Here is a 22,159-nt window from a genome sequence, read left to right as displayed (position 1 = left end):
ACCAGGACAGGTGGGCAAGCAAAGGCTCAGCCAGTAGGGTGGGATTTGCTAACAGCTACCCGAGCGAACTTTTTTTTTTTTTCGGGTAGAGTGCCGAACCTCCTGCGAGGTCCCCGCGCAAAAGGGGCGCGCGGGGTATGTGAGACTCTACGATCTGCATGGTGTTGTGAGCAGACCGTGGGCCCAAGGATTTTAGGGCCCACCCACTAAACGACTCCCCTGCACTCTTACACCCGACGTCCGATCCCCTCCGAGGTCAGAACCCGGATGAGGTAGGAGACCTAACAGCTCAAGAGCAGCTGCTTCGCGAATGAATCTACTACCGGATCGGAATCGCGACCCGCTGAGAAGATTCGCCGAGAAACTGCGGGCTGATTCATGGGTTAGGTTGCACGGCGAACTCTTTGTCGAGTTCGACGAGTACGGTTACTGGGGTCCCTAAACCTGCTCCTAGTGTTAGAGCTGAAGGCGTCTAATGCAAAGGTTATTGGATCTGATGGATCCGTAAGGACGTGATATAAGTTCTAAGGTCTCAGTATAGTTACAACGGCTGCCCCACCCTTCAAACCAAAACGCATTACTGTTTCACGGCAGAAATAGGCAGGGTGGTGGTACCTACCCGTGCGCCTCAAAGAGGTTCTACCTATACTATAGGCTCCAGTAACCACTTAACACCAGGTGGGCTCGTCCTCAAATCTAAGCAAAAAAAATCTATGCACGGGGCTTTATGAACGTAATTTTCACCGACTTCAAATTATCCGATTAACTTGAAAAGTTGCACGTGTATCAAGGATGATACGATAATCATAATCAGTTTAAAATCCTGATCGGTTTAAAACGGAAAAAAAAAATTTTTTAATAATGGTCTGCATGTTTGATAATAACACGCTTAATAGCAGACTATAAAGCGTACTTTTATTTCACGCTTTATAGCACGCTTAATAGCGGATCATAAAGCGAGTTTTATAGTTATTATCAACGCAATTTTCGTCTACATCATGGATAGCGTTCGGAAATATACGTTTTCAATATGGACGATAGAGGTATGGAGCACCATCTTGCATAGGGGGGACAAGTTGAAAAGTGTTTTATTATAGCGAGTTATTGCTGGAAGACTCACAGCGAAATAGCGCTAGTGTAGCAAGTGGAAATGATGTGAATATAGCAGTTTAAAATAGAGTGAAGTGTGCCGGATTAAAATGAAGTGTGGTAGTATAAGTCGTTGTTTTTTTAAAAATGCTTCCACTTGTTACTACGGCGCCGGCGCCACCTTAATTGACTTCTTCTTTTTTTTGTGTTACTTTGTCTTGCTTAGATGGGTGGAATAACTCAAAGCCCTGGTGTTAAGTGGCTACCGGAGCCCATAGATATCTACAGCGTAAATTCCGGCACCCACCTTGAGACACGAGTTCTAAGTGTCAGGCTGCCCGGCCTTCAAACTGAAACGGATTACTGCTTCACAGCAGAAATAGGCAGGGTGGTGGTCCCTACCCGTGCGGACTCACAGGAGGTCCTACCACCAGTAATTACGCAAATAATAATTTTGCTGGTTTGATTTTATTACATGATGTTATTCTTTCACCGTGGTAGGCAATCTTAACTACCATTAAATTGTCTTTGAATGAATTAAACAATTGTACCACCAGTAAGTTCCTATCAGTGGAATCTTTTTTATACACCGAAATGTTACTCTTAAATTTTTAACCGTATATAGTTTTCAAAGGAATTCGTATAGAAATTGTCAACATTTTAATACGAATCGATTTTTTATCCGCTGTAAGATCACCGTGGACTATGTCTGCGCTTAATCATCCCAATAGAAAACGCAAAACGATTTGCGAACTCGTTGGAAACCAATTTCCGTTCCATTTGAACTCATCGGAAGTTGCAATTTTTTTTTTCGTTTATTCTCTGTAGCTTTTTGAAATTAAAAAAAAACATCGAGTTAAGCCGTAAATATAACTTCAATTATGTCTAGAAGTCGCGGAAAAGTGAGGCATTTTTTTTATCTTAAACGCTTTTATAGAAAATCAAACTAAAAAATTGAGAAAAAAAAAAAATTACATTAAAAATATTTGCAATTTTGTTGTTGGATTTTCTGCAAAAGCGTGTTTTTTAGTGTTTTTTTAAACTATTATTTAGTAAATATAATGTTACAATTAAACGTCAACATTCTATTTATTAATTTGTAGAGCGGTTGAATTCCCTACGCTTCGTTAAGAGCTGCTAAAATTGGGAGATAGTCCCAACAAAAAATCGTTAATCCTGATTATCCTAATAAGGATCACGGGTCTAACTGTTTATCCTATTGAATTGTCATTGGTCCTTGATAAGTATGCCAAAATTTCGAATCAATCCGACGTTTTGAAGAGTGACAAAATCATGTTCAAATTTTCGTAACATTATGTATGAAGCTAATAAAAGCCTGTTGAAAATAGCATTTTTTGGTGTGAGCAGATCGGCTGTCATTTTGCTATAATCCGAGTTAGTCTCTCACAAAATTAAATGAAAGCGTAATGGCCGCAAATGTAAACAAAATAAACAAACAAAAATCAACGCGAAAACGCCAAATATCAATATACGAAACAACAGTTTCTCACTCTGTTTGTTGACGCCGATTCCAATAATGGCATCTATGATAATGGCGGCACCGATTTGAACTGAGTTTCAAATCAAACGCGGGATAATTGCTTATTTCTAAGAGTTTATTTCATTACTAATGACTAACTAAAAAAATAAAACCGTATTAGTAGTTTCTTTGTCAGATATTTTGAAGTAATACCGTAGAGATGATGCAAACATCGAATGGGCGCGTATTAAATTACGTCTATAAACATAAATAATGGGCATAAATACAATTTAAAAACGCAAAAATGCATTTATTTATAATCATAACATAAATATTATTTACATTTTAAATATAGTGGAAATATCAGCTAATGTAAAATTATTTAAAATAAACACCACAGATAATAAAAACACTTTTTTAAACGTGGCATTAAATTGATTTTTTTGACAGGCCAGATGCCATAGGACGTAAAATGCTGTATATCAGCAATTTGTTAAATTATTTCGTACCAAAGTTTTCAATGTGAATAAAAAAATCTTAAGTATTCGTTAAATTTAGCGCTCACCTCTTCCTCGATCCGATGAACGTTCACGCTCTTTTTCTACGAATATTTTTCTATTAAAACGTATACAGCCACAATAAAATCTCTAAGATAAAAATATTTGTTGTTAGTTTTCAATTTCTAACGGAACTTGTTTGATATTTACGTGTTGGATCGCTAACGCGGCTTCCTACAGGCACATCATAAGTGACACTCCGTGGAAACACGGGAAAATCGATTTTGCTAGACCGTGACCGAAATATTTTTCACCCTTAGAACGTGACGGATCGATACAAGCTTGCATCCGTGCGAAAGAGACGCAGAATGGATGAAGAGTACGATTGTTAATGTTTTGCCACCCCCCTGTTAATGGGGTAGGTTTTGTAGGGGTACTATGGAACGTTTTTTTTGTGTTTTTTTCGACTTTTTTTTGAGTCTGCACCAAGTATTTTCATTATTTTTTTCAAAAATGTTGCATGTAAGCAGCACACAATAATTGTTTTTGCAATCATTGCAGGTATGACACGTGGATAGGAGAATCTAGAACGACAAATAAATAAATGTATTTTAATATTCTTTTTTATTGTATTCGAAAATTTTAATTTTAATGTTAATTTTTTTAGAAACAATATGCACCCTGTGGACCAAAAACGGACACTAAAAGAGGCGTCGAAAGAAGAAACAGAAAAAGTTCCTATGGCACGTTGCGACGGATTTACTACTGGTGATTTAACTCGAGGGAGGTTGAAGTCAGCAAGGTGGCCGGTCGTACGACTCATGACCTGTCCCTATGCAGCATGATGAGAGGACTAGCTGCGCTGATCCCACTTAATGAGGGATATACAAGAAGAATTTTTTATTTACAAGGTGTTACTACTATTATTATAATTATTTCCTTACATTATAAGTTAGATTAGTTTTCGTTATCGTGGTGTTTTGTCGTATAGATGTAATGACCATTTTAAACAAACTCAGCACTTTGTTTTAATTAGTCGTGCGCACATGGCTTATGTTGCAAGCCAGATTTTTTTTCTTTTTACTTGTGTTTTTTATGTATCTTTTAAGCTTGTGATGTGTATTGTGTGCCCAATAAATAAAATAAAGTAACGGCGTATTTTGTTTGCCTAAATGATATAATAGAGATGTAACTCTGTAATGATATAATAGAGATGTAACTTATTGCCTGATCATAGGGTCACTTGACGACATTCTAATTCCACTGATAATCTTCGAGGCATGGGATTAGAATAACCTGGTACAGGTCATACCCGGTTATCTGTCCTCGAACCAGGATTCCCTGGACTATGGGAACTGGCTTACACACTGAATGTATATAGTTCAAATATATTAAAGAATGAAATATCCAGACAAAGAGGAAACCCGTTACAGGAATAGGAAGTCTAAAAGTAGCACCTGTGACAGAGAAGTTGAGAAGTGCACGTTTGGGATGATATGGACATGTGGTGAGACGAAATGACAATGAGGTTGGTAAGAGAGTGTTAACTATGAATGTGGAAGGATATAGAGGAAGAGGTAGACCTAAGAAGAAATGGATGGATTGCGTGAAAGACGATATGTGTAAGAGGGGAGTGAGCGAAGAAATGGTATATGATAGAGGAGTATGGAAGGAGAAAACATGTTGCTCCGACCCCGGGTGTTCTGGGAGAAGGGCAGGAGAATGAATGAGGAGAGTAAACAAACCTGCTTATCACACGAATATTGGCCTATGTCCGAAAATCGAAGCCACGACTCTCGGTTCTGCAGTCAGATAACCACTCTGCTACCGAGTCAGTCGTTGAAGAGCTTACAACCACTATACTCTTCAGGATTACTCCGTGAAGGAGATGCTTATCAAATTTTGAAGTTGCAAGATAGATTATAGAACATTAATAGTTAGTTCCAAAATCAGAACGTAATTTATTTAAAAAAAAAAAAAACAGGCTAATCAACCAACCGTTTATGTCCTGAAAAATAATTAAATCAACAAAATCAATAATCGACATAGTTCCTCCTGTTGTTCCGTTTTTGTTAATAAGTTAAAATCTCCTTTTGGTACTTTCCCTCACTTTTAGACTTTTTTTTTTTTTTACAAAAAGCCCGTGGTAACCCCGACGGCGTGCTTGTGGTTGTACATAGTCCTTTTCAAGATAACTAGAGCAGTAGGGACGCAGCCCCGTGCACTCAAATTAGCAAGCAAAAAAAATATAATTGTGGAATGTGGAGTTCAACAGAATCTGTGTTTAGCGTTAGACCTAAAACAAAAAGGATTCCAGGTCTATGACACAATTATAGGTCAATACCATATTTTATATTTATTTAAATATGTATGTATATATGGTTATTAGGGTGAAAATATGTCTTATGTGAAATTTTTTTACGACTATTTTCTTTTTTCCTCGAGTATTTTCTCTATTCGATGTGTAAAAAAATATAATATTTAAAGTAACCTAATCGATAAACATTTCATTTATTTATTACACCAACGAGAGGCTCTTCAAGCACCGGTTCACCGTCCTTTTCGAATTCGTCGACTCCGGCGAATAGTTCGACGTGCGAACTAGCCCATAGACATAACCTCCGGTCACCGTCTTCGCTGAATCCGTCGCTTGCGACGAAAGACTCGACGAGTAAATTAACCCATAGACACAGCCCACAGAGTTTCTCGCCGGATCTTCTCACTGGGTCGCGTTTCCGGCTCTTGCTAGGGCCCGTGTTAGCAACACTCCCGGCTTGAACCCCGTGAGCTCACCTACACGTTAAGGAGAAGCTGAAATAGCCTCTCAAGGCTATCAGCATAAGTAGAAAAAAAAAAAATACACAACCCAACTAAGTTTGTCGCCAAATCTTCACAATGAGCCGCGATTCAGATCCCGTGGTACTAGGCTGCACTAAAAGTATCGGGAATGGAATATTTCCACTGTTCCTGTCATATTAAAATCTTTTTAATTGAAAACTTCTTGGTTTTAAAAATCGAATACCATTTATTTATTTAAAAAAAGGTTCTCGGTCTTGTCACGAGGTTTTGTCAAACTTGTTTAGTCGTTGAGAAAATGGAATTGACTCGAGAAAATTCAAGAGCGATGATTTATTATGACTTTCGAAGTGGTTTAACACAAAAACAGTGTGTTGACCGGATGATTTCTGCATTTGGTGATGAAGCCCCATCCAAAACCACAATTTATCGCTGGTTTGCTGAGTTTCAACGTGGACGTGTCAAGCTCAGTGATGATCCCCGTCAAGGTCGTCCAAAAACTGCAGTCACCCAAGAAAACGTTGATGCTGTGCGTAAGCTGATTGAGGAAGATCAACATGTGACATACCGCGAAATTCAGGCAACTTTAGACATTGGCATGAGTCAAATACAAATAATCTTGCATGAACAATACAAAACAATATTAAAAACTGTTTATGAAAATCTTGTGGCGGGTAGCCATCATACAACGCAAGATAATTGACAGATGCCTGAATCTCGCTTACGACATTTTCAAGATAAGCTTGCATATATACAAGTTCCGATCAACAACATTCGGACCGTCGGTCTACCGAGCAATATCACCAGCTCGGTGGAAGATCTTTCCTTTCGTCGTATATTCTCCAAACTGGTGACCTGCGACGTGATGTGAACACGCAACCTTCTGATTCATCATCAGCGCATTAAGAACTTCGGCTACCACAATCCCCGCATTCTCGCAGATAAAAGCACGTCATTGACAGTCGTCCCACAGCAAGCCAGTATCGCAGCCTCAACAGGACCATCGCAGCCGACTCACCGCGCTTCCTGGTCCTACGGCAAGCAACTTCACTGCCTCATCACGCCACTACAGTTCATCGCAGCCCACGACCGGATCATCAACGCTTGGGGTCACACATCTCCGGCGTGGCAGCTCTGTATCACATGGACTACGCACGATACACGCGCAGCATTCAGCTCAGTTTCGACTCACTGCAAACTTCGAGCAGCACTGGCGACGCGCACGCAGCATTCAAGCTCAGTCTCGACTCACCGCAGGCTTCGAGCAGCACTGGCCCTTGCAAGCTAATCTCAGCACGGACAACGCTAACTAAAAATGACACGACCTCCAGTCTCGGAGGGGAGTGATGTGGCGGGTAGCCATCATACAACGCAAGATAATTGACAGATGCCTGAATCTCGCTTACGACATTTTCAAGATAAAGCGCATATATACAAGTTCCGAACAACAACATTCGGACCGTCGGTCTACCGAGCAATATCACCCGCTCGGTGGAAGATCTTTCCTTTCGTCGTATATTCTTTTTTTTTTTTCAAAGGAGACCTAACAACCCAAAAGCAGCTGCTTTACGAATGAATCTATTACCAGATCGGAATCGCAACCCGCTGAGAAGATTCGCCAAGAAACTCAGTGGGCTAACGCATGGGTTAGGTGACACGTCGAACTAACTAAAAAACTATTCTAACGTCGAAACATAAGGTGAATGAAGTTAGCCCCTCAAAAAAAATGTTTTTTCCTATTTTATACTTATTTTCTATTAATTCGTTTGTTCATCATTTGTTCATGATTGTTCACTGTTAATAATTGTTTGTTCTGCATTTATTTATTTAAAAAAAATATTTAAAAATATACCTGCAAGTTAGCCCCTCTAATGCAATTTTTAATATTTTTTCATCCTTAATGACTCGTAAATATTCATTTTCGATTGTTCTTATACAAAACACGTTTGTTCTCTTTCGAAATTACTCGTTTTTTGTTTAATTTACTATTTTTATTAGTTGAATAAATGTATGCAAAATATGTGTACTGCGCATGCGTCAAGTATAATGCCTAAACTTTCTACGCGGTTTGAATCATTACTTAAGTGATGTGTATGAACACATCACTTAAGTAATGATTCGGGTGTATAGATACAATGTATTCGTCGTCACAGTATCTATTGAACGCACCGAGTAATGTTAAGAGTGATGTGTAATGTTTTCGAGTAATATCACCTGTCTGTAAAAGTGATGTCATATCACATTACATTAGCAAGTGATGTTTTGCGCAAGTCTAGTCGCGACCATCGAAGTGTTATAGAGTGTATACGACGAATCAAATGTCAGTGTCATGTCATCAATGTAGCATAATCTGTTTTGTTAAATTTGTTTGGAGAACAAACACGCAAGATTGCCGCGTTTGTTTTTGTGAAAATTACATTTAAAACATAGTTAATTAGTATTAAAACTACCTCACTAGTGTTTAAAATACCACGAAAATGGCTGTAAGTATCTGAGCTTTATGTATAATTCGTAAATAGTATGTATTTAAACCGAAATCATAACCTCGAAAATTATAAAGTTGGATTTTCCTACAGAATAAAAAAAAACCTCATTGTATCTTTTAGTCAATAGCAGCGGCGCAAGTACAAGAAGTGCGTTCTATAACGCGCATCGAAAGAATTGGCGCGCACTCCCACATTAGAGGACTGGGATTAGATGACTCTTTGGAGCCAAGACAAGTTTCGCAGGGCATGGTCGGCCAAAAGATGGCAAGGAAGGCCGCCGGAGTCATCCTACAGATGATTCGAGAAGGTAACCTAAAGGAAACTTTTTGATCAAACAATACAGTTGCTAGGTAACCAGAAATTTTCAAATTTTTTTTTTTTTAATTTAACATTGCAGCTTTGGAGCTAAAAAGTTATGTTTATGAATTCGTTTTTTATGGTACTGTTATGTCCTTTTGTTATATTCTTTCATCACTCCACTAATTTGTTTAGATAAGCACTGTAGAGTAATAAAAAACTGAGTGGAACCTCGTGGGCGCCAGTTAAGCCCAGGCGGGTCAACAGGTGAATTTAGATCACATACATCTACAATATTTTATTTATAGGTAAGATAGCGGGACGAGCAGTGTTATTGGCCGGTCAGCCTGGTACAGGGAAGACTGCCATTGCTATGGGACTAGCACAAGCTCTGGGACCGGACACACCATTTACGAGCATGGCCGGTGAGTTAAACAATTCAGCTGTCTTTTTTTATTTTTATTTTTTTAATACAACTTTTACATCTTTTTTAGTCCTGAATCTATTTCGTTAGTTTATTTGCCCTAAATTTAAGCTGCATTACGTTCTAAATACATAATTCAATGCACACTTGTTTTTTACATTTCATTGATAATTCTAAAATTAGTGTTTGCATTAGAGCATTGATAAATAAATCAAACCAAATAATTTGTTTGGTACCATGTTAATTGTTCCTTAATAAATCAATTTGCAAGTGTGGATGACTTCTGCTGTAAATTAGATATTTTTGTTACCACCATGATCAACTTTGGTTTCAGCTATCTTCATGAGATTCAAGTTACTTATGGTTAGCTTAGAAAGACACTCATCAATGAATATCTCCTAGTTTCTCACTTTTATATATCCATAAACACAACCCAGTGAGTTTCTCATCCGATCTTAGCTGATCGCGATTCCCATCCATTAGCTAGGCCATACTTGCTTGCTTATTAGCAAATTCTCTCAGACTGAGCCAATGAGCTCATAATCCGTCCGGGTGCAGCTGAATAGTTCCGTAGGAAACTAGCAAATGGGTAGAGTAAAAAATATCTATTTAATTTTATTGAAATAAATTTATATTGTTTTCCCTTTGACAGGTTCGGAGATATTCTCTTTGGAAATGAGTAAAACTGAGGCTCTAACGCAGGCCATCAGGAAGTCTATAGGTATTAGAATTAAGTAAGTAAAATTTTATATTGTTCATTATACATACCGCTAACTACTACTACTAATGCACTAACTAAGAATTTGTATGGTACATTGTAAACATGTAATACATGAAAACATAAGTGGATGAGGGGGATGTGATACAATTTGTTAATTTTGAGAAAACGTTTCTTACTTGTACTTTTTCTTTGTACACAACTTACTCAAAATTCTAAATATAACCTTTAAACCTGGCGTTTTAAGATCTAATATGGTTTATAGGCACATAACACCTTCATCCAATGTAAAAACTAAAAAAATCTTAAAAATTGTACTTAACTCCTTCATCCACTCATGTCTTTAATCTATGTGAATAATTGTATGTATATTCAAAATTACTTTTTTATAGTTTTTATTTCATTTTTTCATCGTTGAAACGGGTAAATATACTCACGGCCCAAGGAGGCCCGTAGACATCATTGACGTAATTGCCATCTTGAGACGTGAGTTCTTTAGTACAACGGCTGGTCCCACCCTTCAAAGCGAAACGCATTATTGCTTGAGAATGACGTTCAAAGTTAGTTACGTCGTTTAGACTTTACGTCCTTTTAATGTGTGTGTGTGTTTTTCTTTCCTACCTTATCTGATAGCTTTGAGAGGTTATGTCAGCGTCACCGGGCGAGTAGGTTAACTCACAGGGCTCAAACGTGATGACGTTGCTAACACGAACCCTAGCAACCCTAGCCGTGCTTCTCAGAATCTACCACCGGATCGCTACACACTGAGATGATCCGGCGAGAAACTCAGTGGGCTGAAGAACGATGACCGCTGGACCACTTTCACCCTTCGATATGATTCGATATTTTTGTACCAACGTTGCCTTATTGATATTTTATTATTCGTAATCACAGGGAGGAATCTGAAATAATTGAAGGGGAGGTCGTCGAGGTGGTGGTGGAGCGCGCGGCGGGGGGCGGCGGCGCCAGGGTCGGCCGGCTCACCCTCAAGACCACCGACATGGAGACGAACTACGACATGGGAGCCAAAATGATTGACTCACTGCTTAAAGAGAAGGTCTGATATAATAAGGTACTCTGGAAGGTTTATCGACAAAGCGAAGATCTTCCACTTAGCTGGTAATATTGCTCAGCAGAGAGACGGTCAGAATACTTTTTTTTCCTACCTACTCTGGTAACGTTGAGAGGCTATGTCATCGTAACCTAACAAGTAGGTGAGCTCACGGGACTCTAACACTAATCTTAGCAAGAGCAGTGCTTCGCAGAATCTACCATCGGATCGAAATCGCGACCCACTGAAATTTTTTTTTTTTTTTATTGCTTAGTTGGGTGGACGAGCTCACAGCCCACCTGGTATTAAGTGGTTACTGGAGCCCATAGACGTCTACAACGTAAATGCGCCACCCACCTCGAGATATAAGTTCTAAGATCTCAGTATAGTTACAACGGCTACCCCACCCTTTCGAACCGAAACGCATTACTGCTTCACGGCGGAAATAGGCGGGGTGGTGGTACCTACTCGTGCGGACTCCCAAGAGGTCCTACTACCAGTGAAAAACTCAGTGGATCAAAAACTGCTTGACCGATTTAGCTGTATTCGTTATAGTATATAATATAATATATAACCTAGTTCACCTAGTTCAAGTAACCTCAACCTGTGGTAGGTACCACCACATTGCATATTTATGCTTCTAGTACTGTCTCATGTCTCTGGGTGCATGCACATTGTTGATGTCCATGAGCTCCAATAACTATTTAATACCAAATAAGCCACATACTTGCTGACTAGACTCTAGCTACCTAGGTCCCAACTAGTTGCTGAACGATTTTCTTGTTGACAGGTTCAAGCCGGAGATGTGATCACCATAGACAAGGCGACAGGCAAAATAAACAAGCTCGGCAGGAGTTTTGCCAGAGCCAGAGACTATGATGCTACCGGTGAGCAGCTATATTGAATTTTCAGTGTCTCGAAGACAATGTGAAAGTGATGATTTGGACATAGCCTATCTTTAAACAAAGACTAGATATACGGTAGGCAGCGACTTGGCTCTGCTCCTGACATTGCTCACGTCCATGAGTGACGGTAACTGCTTCCCATCAAGTAGGCCGTATGCTCGTCTGCCTATAGTAAAATGACTGCACAAAAAAAAAAAAATCTGACAAATCAATTGTATGTAACGGATTCTTTCAAATTTATTAAGATGTTTGATCGACTTGAAAATCTTCACTTGTACTAAGGTTCTTATTACTCCGATAATAAAAACTCAATCTATCGTCGAATAGCAAAAATGAACATTAAAAGAAATAGTAAAATCGAGAATGATCGAGAAGTATAACTCCATCTATTATCAAATTGCGGAAACACTTATCAAAACGACTGATCCCATCAGGAATGTTTTCGATAGTTGTAGAGATGTTGTCACCCTAAACACGTCATTACAGATCCTCCCGATCCATTAACGGTGCTTTTAGGTACCTCAAGCACCGTTCACCATCGCTCGCGACGAAGGGCTCGAAGAGTAAATTAAATCACAGACATAATCCCACTGAGGTTCTCGTCGGATCTTTTGAGTGGGTCGCGTTTCCGATCCGGTGGTAGATTCTGCGAAGCACGGCTCTTGCTAGGGTTCGTGTTAGCAACGTCGTCAGGTTTGAGCCCCGTAAGCTCACCTACTAGTTAAGGTTACGCTGATATAGCCTCTCAAGCTGCTCAGCTTAGGTAGGAAAAAAAAAACACGGAGGCAGTTATTAATCGGATCTACTCGAAGCGAAGCAGTTCCTTAAGAATCCTAAGTGCTTAAAAGAGCTTTAATTTAGTTCTTCGGTGGAAGTTTTTTTTATCCCGACCCCCAGTGAGTAACAATAGTAAATAGTATATGACATTATTATTTGTATACATCAGGTCAGCAGGCCAGATTCGTCCAGTGTCCCGAGGGTGAGCTGCAGAAGCGCAAGGAGGTGGTGCACACGGTGACGCTGCACGAGGTGGACGTCATCAACTCCAGGACACACGGCTTCCTGGCACTGTTCTCAGGTGAGTCTGCGCGCATTGAACCGGCAGGACTGCCTTCTAAGTTGAAGGGTGGAGCAGTTGTCCGAATACCTCTTAATGCTATCTAATAAACTATCTAGAGCAGGCCTGGGCAAATGGCGGCGGTAGAATTTTGTCTGGCCCGTGAAGCATTATATACATATATTATTATTAAAAATGGTGCATAAATTTTTTTAGATAAAATATTAAGCAATACTGATACATACTATCAGGGCCGGTGGGAGCCAAAATTTTCTCCCGGACAACCACTCTATTCAGCGCCTCCTATTCGAAAATATAATTATGATAATTGAACAATTATTACAGTATGTATAATAATAGTCGCACAATATAAAATTAGAAAAAAGACTGTTTGGCCCGAGGTCAATTTTTCATCTGCAATGTGGCCCGACTATCAAAATATTTGCCCACCCCTGATCTAGAGCAAAAGGTAATGAGACATACATCTCTTAAATCAGCCTTTCTCAAAGTGGGCGATAACGCCCCCTTTTGGGTGCTGCAGGCCTAAAGGGGGGCGGTAAGAGACCCAGATAAAAAAATGGGGGGCGTTGTGTAGAGGCTTGGGAGGCGATTAGTAATTTCATCTAGGATACCCTTAGATACCGACTGAGCTCTCGCTATAGTGGTTTTTAAGTAGTTGAAAAAATGGGGGCGTTAAAAATAATTTATTCTCAAAGTGGGCAATAGACAAAATATGCTTGCGAACCCCTGTCTTAATGATCCGTAGCTATCTGATTAATGCCTGAATCTCGATAACGACATTTTCAATATATATGTGCGTATATACAAGTTCCAGAGGTCACCAATGTGGTGGAACGCCCAAATTAAAACTGCAGTGGGAGGTTCCCTAAATGAGTGCAGTAGAATGACCTCGAGCAGGGAGAGATGGCGGAACATCGTAAGACGCATCAATCCTGCTCGGTGGAAGATGTTCCCTTTGTCCTTACCCTTAGAGACATAAAGGATTCAGTCTTAGACCGTAGCATCAGACAACTGAGTCTCTCGCTGGGTCCTGCCGATCTGATCCAATAGATGTACTCGAAGGATAAATCCTTGAACTGTCAGATCTCCAGATCAGCACTCCTTCATAGGAGTGGGTAATATCGGTTTTGCCGCGTATCGAATCGTATCTATATATCGAGGATCAATATCGGATATTGAATCTATATATTTTCTGAATCTATATATTGATGGATGCTAGTAGATTTTCTCGATTCATGATATTTGAGATTTGAAACGATACGCTGATATAATATCGTAGTAGATATAGATTTAAGTCAACGTTATACGGTTGGTTTTCTGATATCAATTTATAATATGATCTTAAAGTAATAAAAAGAACATGAAAATAAAAATATAAAAAAAAATTTCCTTCATGCTTTTACCAGGCTTAGGACTGGCTACATTATTTTCAGTTTTTAGTAATTTGTGTCTTAATTTAAAATTACAAAATATACCAAAAGAGAAATACCAAAAGGGATTTCAAAAGTTTAATACAAACACAAGAAATAAACTCAATTATTTGGATTCAATTAAAAATAGAAAAATGTGTACTTTAAAAATCAAACACAAAAAACTTTTAAGTATTTATAAACACTTGTCCAAAAATTCTAGTTCAAGGTCAAAGCGCGTGAAATTAAATTCAACGATGCAAGTAGGCTATACTGCATTCAAGTTAGGGTCGAAAGTTGAAACTTCTTTCCTTAATTGTATCCTGCTGATACGCTAAGAATAATCTACAGACATATGGACTTAAATATAAGGTTTACAATTGTATGGATAATGCCTGTTTCTGTTTCATTCATCACATGATATCCCTATCGTGCGCTCACTCACTCTGGCCGATTCGATACGAACCAAACGAATATTGCTGATATTAACGAATCGGTACGATATGCCGATGCGCATCACATCGAGCAATATCGTGTATCGGCTGATATCGAAATATAGATTTCGATTCACGAATCGGTCCGATATGGCGATGCGCATCACATCGAGCAATATCGTGTATCGGCTGATATCGATATATAGATTTCGTGCGGGGCGATATCGGATTCAACGATATTGCTGCGATATATAGATATTGAATCTATATACGATTTATATCACCCACTCCTACTCCTTCAGTACCTGGCTGGAGCTCTAGAGTCTGTTATTCGACCTGGTCAAGTGATAAGGTCTCTAAACTAGCCGGACCCCAAACCTCCAAGGTTTTGATGTCCACGGACCGACTTTGTGTTCTCAGGTGACACGGGCGAGATTAAATCTGAGATTCGGGAGCAGATTAACAGTAAGGTGGCTGAGTGGAGAGAGGAGGGGAAAGCGGAAATGATTCCGGGGGTGCTATTCATCGATGAGGTAATATTTTTTCTGTCTAACATAGAACAGGTGGTGATTTTTATGAGGGGATAAAGTTGTTATTGCTTAGATGGGTTGACGAGCTTACGGCCCACCTGGTGGCTGTCTGAGCTCATAGATATCTGAAACTAGAGGGTGGGGCAGCCCTTGTAACTATACTTGAGACTTCACTTGAACTTAAATCTCAAGGTGGGTGGCGCATTTACGTTGTAGATGTCTATGGGCTTCAGTAAACACTTAACACTAGGTGGGCTGTGAGCTCGTCCACCCATCTAAGCAATTAAAAAAAAGTTAAAAACCATCACCTACAGTTACTTTAAGACATAAGTTCTTAGGTCTTATTTTGAACAGTACAACGGCTGCCCTTCATACCGAAACACATTACTGCTTCACGGCAGAAATAGGTAGAGAAGTGGTACCTACCCGCGCGGACTCGATTTCCTACCACCAGTAAAAAATTGATAAAGCTCATGCCGAGATGATACTCTTGTTCGAGCCAGACCCGGGCAAGGTAGGGGGGATTCCGATGATAACTTAACCCAGCTTAGTTCTATCGCTGATCAATGGACGTTCTGCTGTTCAATTGAGACCTCATGTAGAGAAACAGTTGGGTTTCCGTGGTGCTGTCCACGGGCTCTATCGAAACTGTTATTTCAAACTCACCAGGCTCACATGCTGGACATTGAGTGCTTCTCGTTCCTCAATCGAGCGCTGGAATCGGAGACCGCACCCATCGTGATCATGGCGACGAATCGAGGGATCACCCGGATACGGGGGACCACTTACCGCAGCCCGCACGGCATACCGCTGGACCTGCTCGACCGGATGATTATCGTGGCTACCTCGCCGTACTCCCAGAGCGAGCTCAAGGACATACTCAATATACGGTGAGTTCTATATTTTTTTTATTGCTTATATGGCTGGACGAGCTCACAGCCCACCTGGTATTAGGTAGTTACTGGAGCCCATAGACATCTACAATGTAAATGCGTCACCCACCTTTGAGATATAAGTTCTGAGGTCTCAGTATAGTTACAACGGCTGCCCAGCCTTTCAAACCGAAACGCATTACTGCTTCACGGTAGAAATAGGTAGGACGGTGGTACCTACGTAGTATATGTGAAAATATGTTTCTTTGAGCCAGCACAGGTAGGCACATAACACCAGGTGGGCTGTGAGCATGTCCACACATCTAAGCAATAAAAAAAAACTATACATATTATATTAACACTTTATAGTGTGTATTTATTATTGGGTTTATTTTAATATTTCAATGCACCCACCATTAATTAATCTGCACAACTTTTGGTTGACTGGTAGATAAAGCCTTATGTATTAAGTCCAGTAATATAGATGAATACATGAAGTGTAATAAATAAATCAAATGTTTCATCCATTAGGTTACCTACATTAATCTCATTAATTGCTTCTACATCTCTAGTTTTTCCCTTGACAGTTGCGAAGAAGAGGACTGTCAGATGTCAGCCGACGCTTTGACAGTTCTGACGCGGGTCGCCACGGAAACGTCATTGCGTTATGCCATACAGCTGATCACTACGGCTTCGCTCGTCGCCAAGAGACGGAAGGCGGCTGAGGTTAGAACCGGTTCTTGAGGCATCCGTGGGGGGGGGGGGGAATTAGACAGAAATTAGTAATACAAGTGATTTTATGTGTGTGTGTGTGTACGTGTTGTGTATGTTCATATAAAACTAACCCTCAGGCATAGCTCACTGAGTTTCTCGCCGGATTATCTCAGTGGGTCGCGTTTCCGATCCGGTGGTAGATTCTGCGAAGCACGGCTCTTACTAGGGTTCGTGTTAGCAACGTCGTCAGGTTTGAGGCCCGTGAGCTCACCTACTAGTTAAGGCTACGCTGAAATAGCCTCTCAAGGCTCTCAGCTAGGTAGGATAAAAAAGAAACTCTATAAAGGTTAGTCAAATAGATATGATACTTTGTACTTATATAAAGGACGACTTGACCGCTCCGACAGACATAGTTATGTTAGTGGCGGATAGATGGCGCTGTCCGTTTTTATTGTTATCTTTTGAACCTTTTTTGAACGGTTTGAACCTTTAAGCCGAATTGGTTTGAAATTTTGATATGTATGGTAGAAGCGTAGCGCACCGGGCACCAGTTAATGTATATAAAAGTTGATGTGTGGATGTCGTCCGGAGAAACGGATAGTCAGATTTCGATGAAATATTTCGGATTAGTGCAATAATTCAGTAAAGCTTGGTAGCGATCAGATCAAGATCTTATGTTTGAATTACAAATATATTTTAGGTTTGTTTGTTATTACCTGCCCGAATTTAAAAGCAATTTATCTTGTTTATCGCTATTGTTGTTAGTTAGTATTATTAACGCAGTCGTGTTTTTAAATTAATTCTAAAGTAATGTTATACTTACATTCTAATGTTGAGGGATGTATTGTATTGTTCCTAAATACTAGGTCAGCATGGAAGACGTGAAAAAGGTCTACTCGCTGTTCTTGGACGAGCATCGTTCCGAGCAGTTTTTGAAGGAGTACCAGGACGAGTTTATGTTTAACGATGGTTCCGGCGGTACGTGTTTGAAATTCTACTAAAAACTCGGGGAACGAAAATTGTGTTGTTCCATTAATTACCCGATTTTTCGGGGAAACTTTTATTTTCCCAAAAAAATGGCAGACTGGTTTCTGTCATGGAGTTCGTTTGCCCATTTACTAGAAAAAAATCTTATTCGGACTATTACAAACATAATAAGAAGGAGCTAAATCTATTGTAAATCAATATTTTATATATATCCACCAAATGCCTATATATAGTGTTTTAGTAAATTAGTCATATAGCCAGAAAAAACTATGATAACTTTGAGAGACTCACAGTGGCGGGCAAGGTGGATGGGAAATGATCCAGGTTTCGGAGCCTGAAAATTTGAGTTATCAGAATTAAATGTCGTACAATCTGGATACGATACGACATACTTCACTATAAGTAGCTACAGATCACAAGAATATGCCGTGTGCTAGCGCATCACAATGCATAGTAGTAAGCGACCGATTCGAGAAGAAGGTAGTTTTTTAATACATAGGTTGGCAACACTGTGTATGAAAATTTGTCAAAAGACTTTTTTCTCGACTGTGACCTAAAAACAAATACTTAAAAATAGTAATACATGACAATGCAAACTAATAAAATTTATTTTCAGATGCATCGCAAGTGATGATGGAAGTATCTCAGTAAAAGAATGAAAACATCTTTTTACAAATGACACTGTTCAGTTTTACTTTGCGTAAAATTTATTATTTCTATGAAGCACTGAGGTTTTTACTTAAACCTACTATTGGTTGGTCGAGAAATATTTTTATACCATAAACTCATGTTTCTTTAAGTCTTGCAATACAACGTTCTTCATTGCTTCCACAACTACATTGAAGAGAAACAAATCTACATCATTTCTGTGGTAGGGTTCTGTATTGCCAAACTTATAAAAAGTTGCTTGACAAAAAAAGTAATGTTTTAAATAATATGAAAGCAACTACACCATAAAGAATGGTTAGAATTTTGACCTACGATACAGATAGATAATAATATGTTTCAAGAGCAAATATGGCTTTAAAACGATTTGTTAGTTTTTTAATTTGATAATAAAGAAATACAAGTGTATATTTGTGTTTTATTTCTCGAAAAAATGATAAAGAAAACAGTATATTTGAATATAGTGATTTTGGATGCTACACCATAATATTGTATATTGCGGTCATCAATACATTGACTTGTATATTGAAGGCGATTATACAACTCGCAGAATGTTTTTTTTAAAATTGAGGAAAAGTTGAGAACAGTAATACAAAGGGTAAATAGGGTGCTACGGGTAATATTATTATTTTTCAATTTCATTGTTTCAATCGACTGATTGTTTGTGGTGATGTAACATGAAGATAGGTTTACTGAGAAACCTATTGTACGGTACGGTATATACGATGTGTAAATTCTTGGTATAGTACTAGAAATACTTATACGCACTGGTAATAGCAATGCACATATATAAAATTTGGAGAATTTATAGGTACCTACCTACTGAACTTAATATTGTATCCGGAAGTGGATAATTTTGATTCGTAATCACGCTGGATCCCAAATTTTTCCAGTACTATATGTAGTACTATATATACTATACGTATAGTGGAATATTTCTAATATAAGCTATGGCGAGTACAAAGTGAGAGTGAGAATAAGAGATAGATAATAAAAAATATAGGAATTTGTTGATGAAACTAAATCGATTTTTAGTCGATTAATCGACTAAGCAGCTATCAGCTGCCAAATCCAATGCAATACCGACATCTCTAAATCACTAGTTAATTGATTTTCATTGTCAATTTTACATAAAAAAATTTGAGACTACACTTCGAAAAATAATTATACTAAAACAAAATGTTTGGAATTAGAAATTTACTTCGCGCTAACAACCAAATCTTTAAGAATGTCGCCCAACAAAGGAACATGAGCGTTATCTGCACTCCGCCAAGAAACAAGGTTTCCAGAGGTGTACGTACCAAAGTCGTCATATATTACAATTAATTATTTATCTAAGCTTTTTGTTTGCTTATAAAGATATAGCAAATAAAAGAAAATTAACACATTAAAATAAAAATTCTAAATTGATAGGTTCGAAAACTTTCATTACGTAATTACAAATTTTAGGTTATGCTAGATAAAAAAAAAAAACTCGAAAAATGTATTTACCTATGCCATTAATGCAAGATGTCTTTTTCGAATAAAAATTAGTAGTATCCTTCTTGAATTAAGAAAGTCAAATAACGTTAAATGTACTTACTGCTTGCTTTTCTGCGATCTAAAGATATTCTAAATATTATGTACCTATTTGTTTTCACTAACTTTGATATTCAATGCAATTATCTATTTGTTTTAAATTGCAGTTTTGATCAAGTTTTTTATTCATTTAACCATCTGGATTTGGAATGAACTCCCTTCCACGTTATTGTCCGAGTGCCATGACATGTCCTTTTTCAAACTAGGCTTGCGGAAAGTACTTAATGGTAGACAGCGGCTTGGCTCTGCCCCTGGCATTGCTGACGTCCATGAGCGACGGTGACCACTTACCATCAGATGGGCCGTATCCGTATCTACCTTCAAAGACAATAAAAAAATAATTAAATCTTTGTTTCGATTCGAATTAGTCTTGTTATCATTAATCCAAGCTTTTATTTACTATCAAAGTAGATTTAAACTGATTAAAAAGTAGATTGCAGTCATTACTTGCCTATTTCTGCCTAAAACTACCATAGCTATGAAAATGAGTTTCAAACTTATGTCCCGAGATGTACAGCTTCAATCATTTTGATTTGCAGGAGATGATCTTCCTCGCCAGCCTGATGGTGGTGGGCTGGTCTGCCATCCCAGCCTGGGTGTTGGTCAACATCAAGCATTATCGCGACAAGCAATAAAATGATCACAAAAAAATATGTAGTCTATTATGTTCTAAGTAAAATGTTAATTTAAATCAATCCACTGTGTTTTATTTTGTAATTTTATTATAATATTCTAACTTAATATTGAAGGTTTGAGGTAAGAATTAGATGGGCATTGTAGATATGTTACCACATATAAAAAAACGGTTTTAATGCATTGAAGCATTATCTATGTGATCAAGGAGAAATATTATTAAACATATTTGTGATGTAAGGATTTTAGGCAAGAGATTCCAAGACAAAAATCTACAAGGAACATATAAAAAAGAATTATTTGTCAATTAAATTATATTTATGAATCACACACTGATTCAATGCTTATTTACTATTTTATGCTCAGTTTAGAAAACTTGAGTTTTTTTTTTGGGAAAAACGGAAGCACGTGATCTTTCATAGTTGAGGGTAGAGGTAAGGAGATCACTCTTGTAAGAAAGACGAGTACAAAAAGTGTCCAATTTTAAGCAAAAATCACAACTCAAGTAGCAAGTGATGGAATGTAGCAGTTGTCAGCTCAGCGTCGTGAAGTATTGAAAATTTCAATTTAGCAATTTTTGCCGATATCTATGAAGTTACTCCGCTTGCTACCGTGGCGCCACTCCATCTTGTTTATCGACGGACACAATGGCCGGTTTCCAATTACAGCATAAGAGCGCATTATACTCTGTAATTAACCATTACTTAATGGTAGTTTTCTAATTACAGAGCATAATGCGACTCAGTGATGCACAATGCCAAATTATGCTGAAGCTTAGTTGAGCATTATGCCGCATAATGCGCTCTTGTACTGTAAATGGAAAACGGCCTATTTTATACGCAATGTCACTTATTAAGTGTATTATCTGTAGTCACACGTCAACCACGCAATTAATTCATATTATTTTGTATTAATTGCGCGGAAGTTTGACATATCGAATTTCTTGTCAATAAAATATTATTAGTACTAAATTCAATGTCGTGTTATGTTTATAAACTATGAATGTTTCTTTGGAATTACCGGCACGAATTCGCAGCAATCCTGCATCTAAGAGAAATACAATATTCCCTGTATGTTTTACGAGTGTTTGGATCTCGATCCTTCTTATGATTGAAACTTTACTGTTGGCCCGGGGGCCTCTCTAGTTTTACCAGGACAGGTAGGCGAGCGCAGGCTCAGCCAGGAGGGGTGGTATTTGCTAACAGCTGCCCGAGCGCCTAACAATTCAAGAGCAGCTGTTTCGCGAATGAATCGACCCGCTGAGAAGATCCAGCGAGAAACTCAGCGGGCTTGATGCGTGGGTTAGGTTGCACTCGAACTTTTTATCGAGTTCGACGAGCACGGTTACCGGGGTCCCTAAGCCGGCTCCTAGTGTTAGACTAGAAGGCGTCTAATGTAAAGGTTATCGGATCTAATGGATCCATAAGAATGTGTAACTCCCGATCCTTCACGACGCCGTGTAGTTGGCATTCGTCATCATCATCATCAGCCCACAGTCGTCCACTGCTGGACATA

At 38.7% G+C, this 22,159-nt stretch overlaps 3 protein-coding genes across 4 annotated transcripts in view; 2 read left to right on the top strand and 1 right to left on the bottom strand.

The window, feature by feature from the left end:
• Window positions 1-3,327, bottom strand: part of LOC114246632 (leucyl-cystinyl aminopeptidase) — a 31,413-nt gene extending 28,086 nt beyond the window's left edge. For both annotated transcript variants that reach the window (XM_089731240.1, XM_089731241.1), the window contains exon 1: window positions 3,135-3,327. The gene's annotated coding sequence lies outside the window, so the exon portion shown is untranslated. The remainder of the gene's footprint in view (window positions 1-3,134) is intronic.
• A 4,583-nt stretch (window positions 3,328-7,910) lies between these two features.
• Window positions 7,911-18,841, top strand: rept (RuvB-like helicase 2 rept). The gene is made up of 12 exons (XM_028179222.2): window positions 7,911-8,345; window positions 8,469-8,655; window positions 8,954-9,070; window positions 9,722-9,803; window positions 10,682-10,844; window positions 11,629-11,725; window positions 12,690-12,821; window positions 15,085-15,197; window positions 15,864-16,084; window positions 16,654-16,792; window positions 17,647-17,758; window positions 18,384-18,841. The coding sequence occupies exons 1-12, from the start codon at window positions 8,340-8,342 to the stop codon at window positions 18,416-18,418; spliced, it is 1,404 nt and encodes a 467-aa protein (XP_028035023.1). The 5' UTR covers window positions 7,911-8,339; the 3' UTR covers window positions 18,419-18,841.
• Window positions 18,842-19,513: 672 nt separating this feature from the next.
• On the top strand, window positions 19,514-20,706 carry LOC114246649 (Cytochrome c oxidase subunit 8). The gene is made up of 2 exons (XM_028179292.2): window positions 19,514-19,726; window positions 20,551-20,706. Exons 1-2 carry the CDS (start codon window positions 19,613-19,615, stop codon window positions 20,644-20,646), a joined length of 210 nt encoding a protein of 69 aa, XP_028035093.2. The 5' UTR covers window positions 19,514-19,612; the 3' UTR covers window positions 20,647-20,706.
• Window positions 20,707-22,159: the final 1,453 nt, after the last annotated feature.

The sequence above is a fragment of the Bombyx mandarina genome, chromosome 11, assembly GCF_030267445.1.
Source record: "Bombyx mandarina strain Sakado chromosome 11, ASM3026744v2".
NCBI classification, from domain to species: Eukaryota; Metazoa; Arthropoda; class Insecta; order Lepidoptera; family Bombycidae; genus Bombyx; species Bombyx mandarina.
The sequence above is the reverse complement of the archived record's forward strand: the minus strand, read 5'-3'. Positions and strand labels throughout refer to the sequence as shown.

Excerpts from the sequence above, each read along its gene's own strand:
- rept (XM_028179222.2), top strand. Across the intron at positions 9,804-10,681 it reads TCTATAGGTATTAGAATTAA|GGAGGAATCTGAAATAATTG; the intron begins GTAAGTAAAATT and ends TCGTAATCACAG. Across the intron at positions 11,726-12,689 it reads CAGAGACTATGATGCTACCG|GTCAGCAGGCCAGATTCGTC; the intron begins GTGAGCAGCTAT and ends TGTATACATCAG.
- LOC114246649 (XM_028179292.2), top strand. The coding sequence starts at position 19,613 with ATGTTTGGAATTAGAAATTTACTTCGCGCTAACAACCAAATCTTTAAG. Across the intron at positions 19,727-20,550 it reads GAAACAAGGTTTCCAGAGGT|GAGATGATCTTCCTCGCCAG; the intron begins GTACGTACCAAA and ends TTTGATTTGCAG.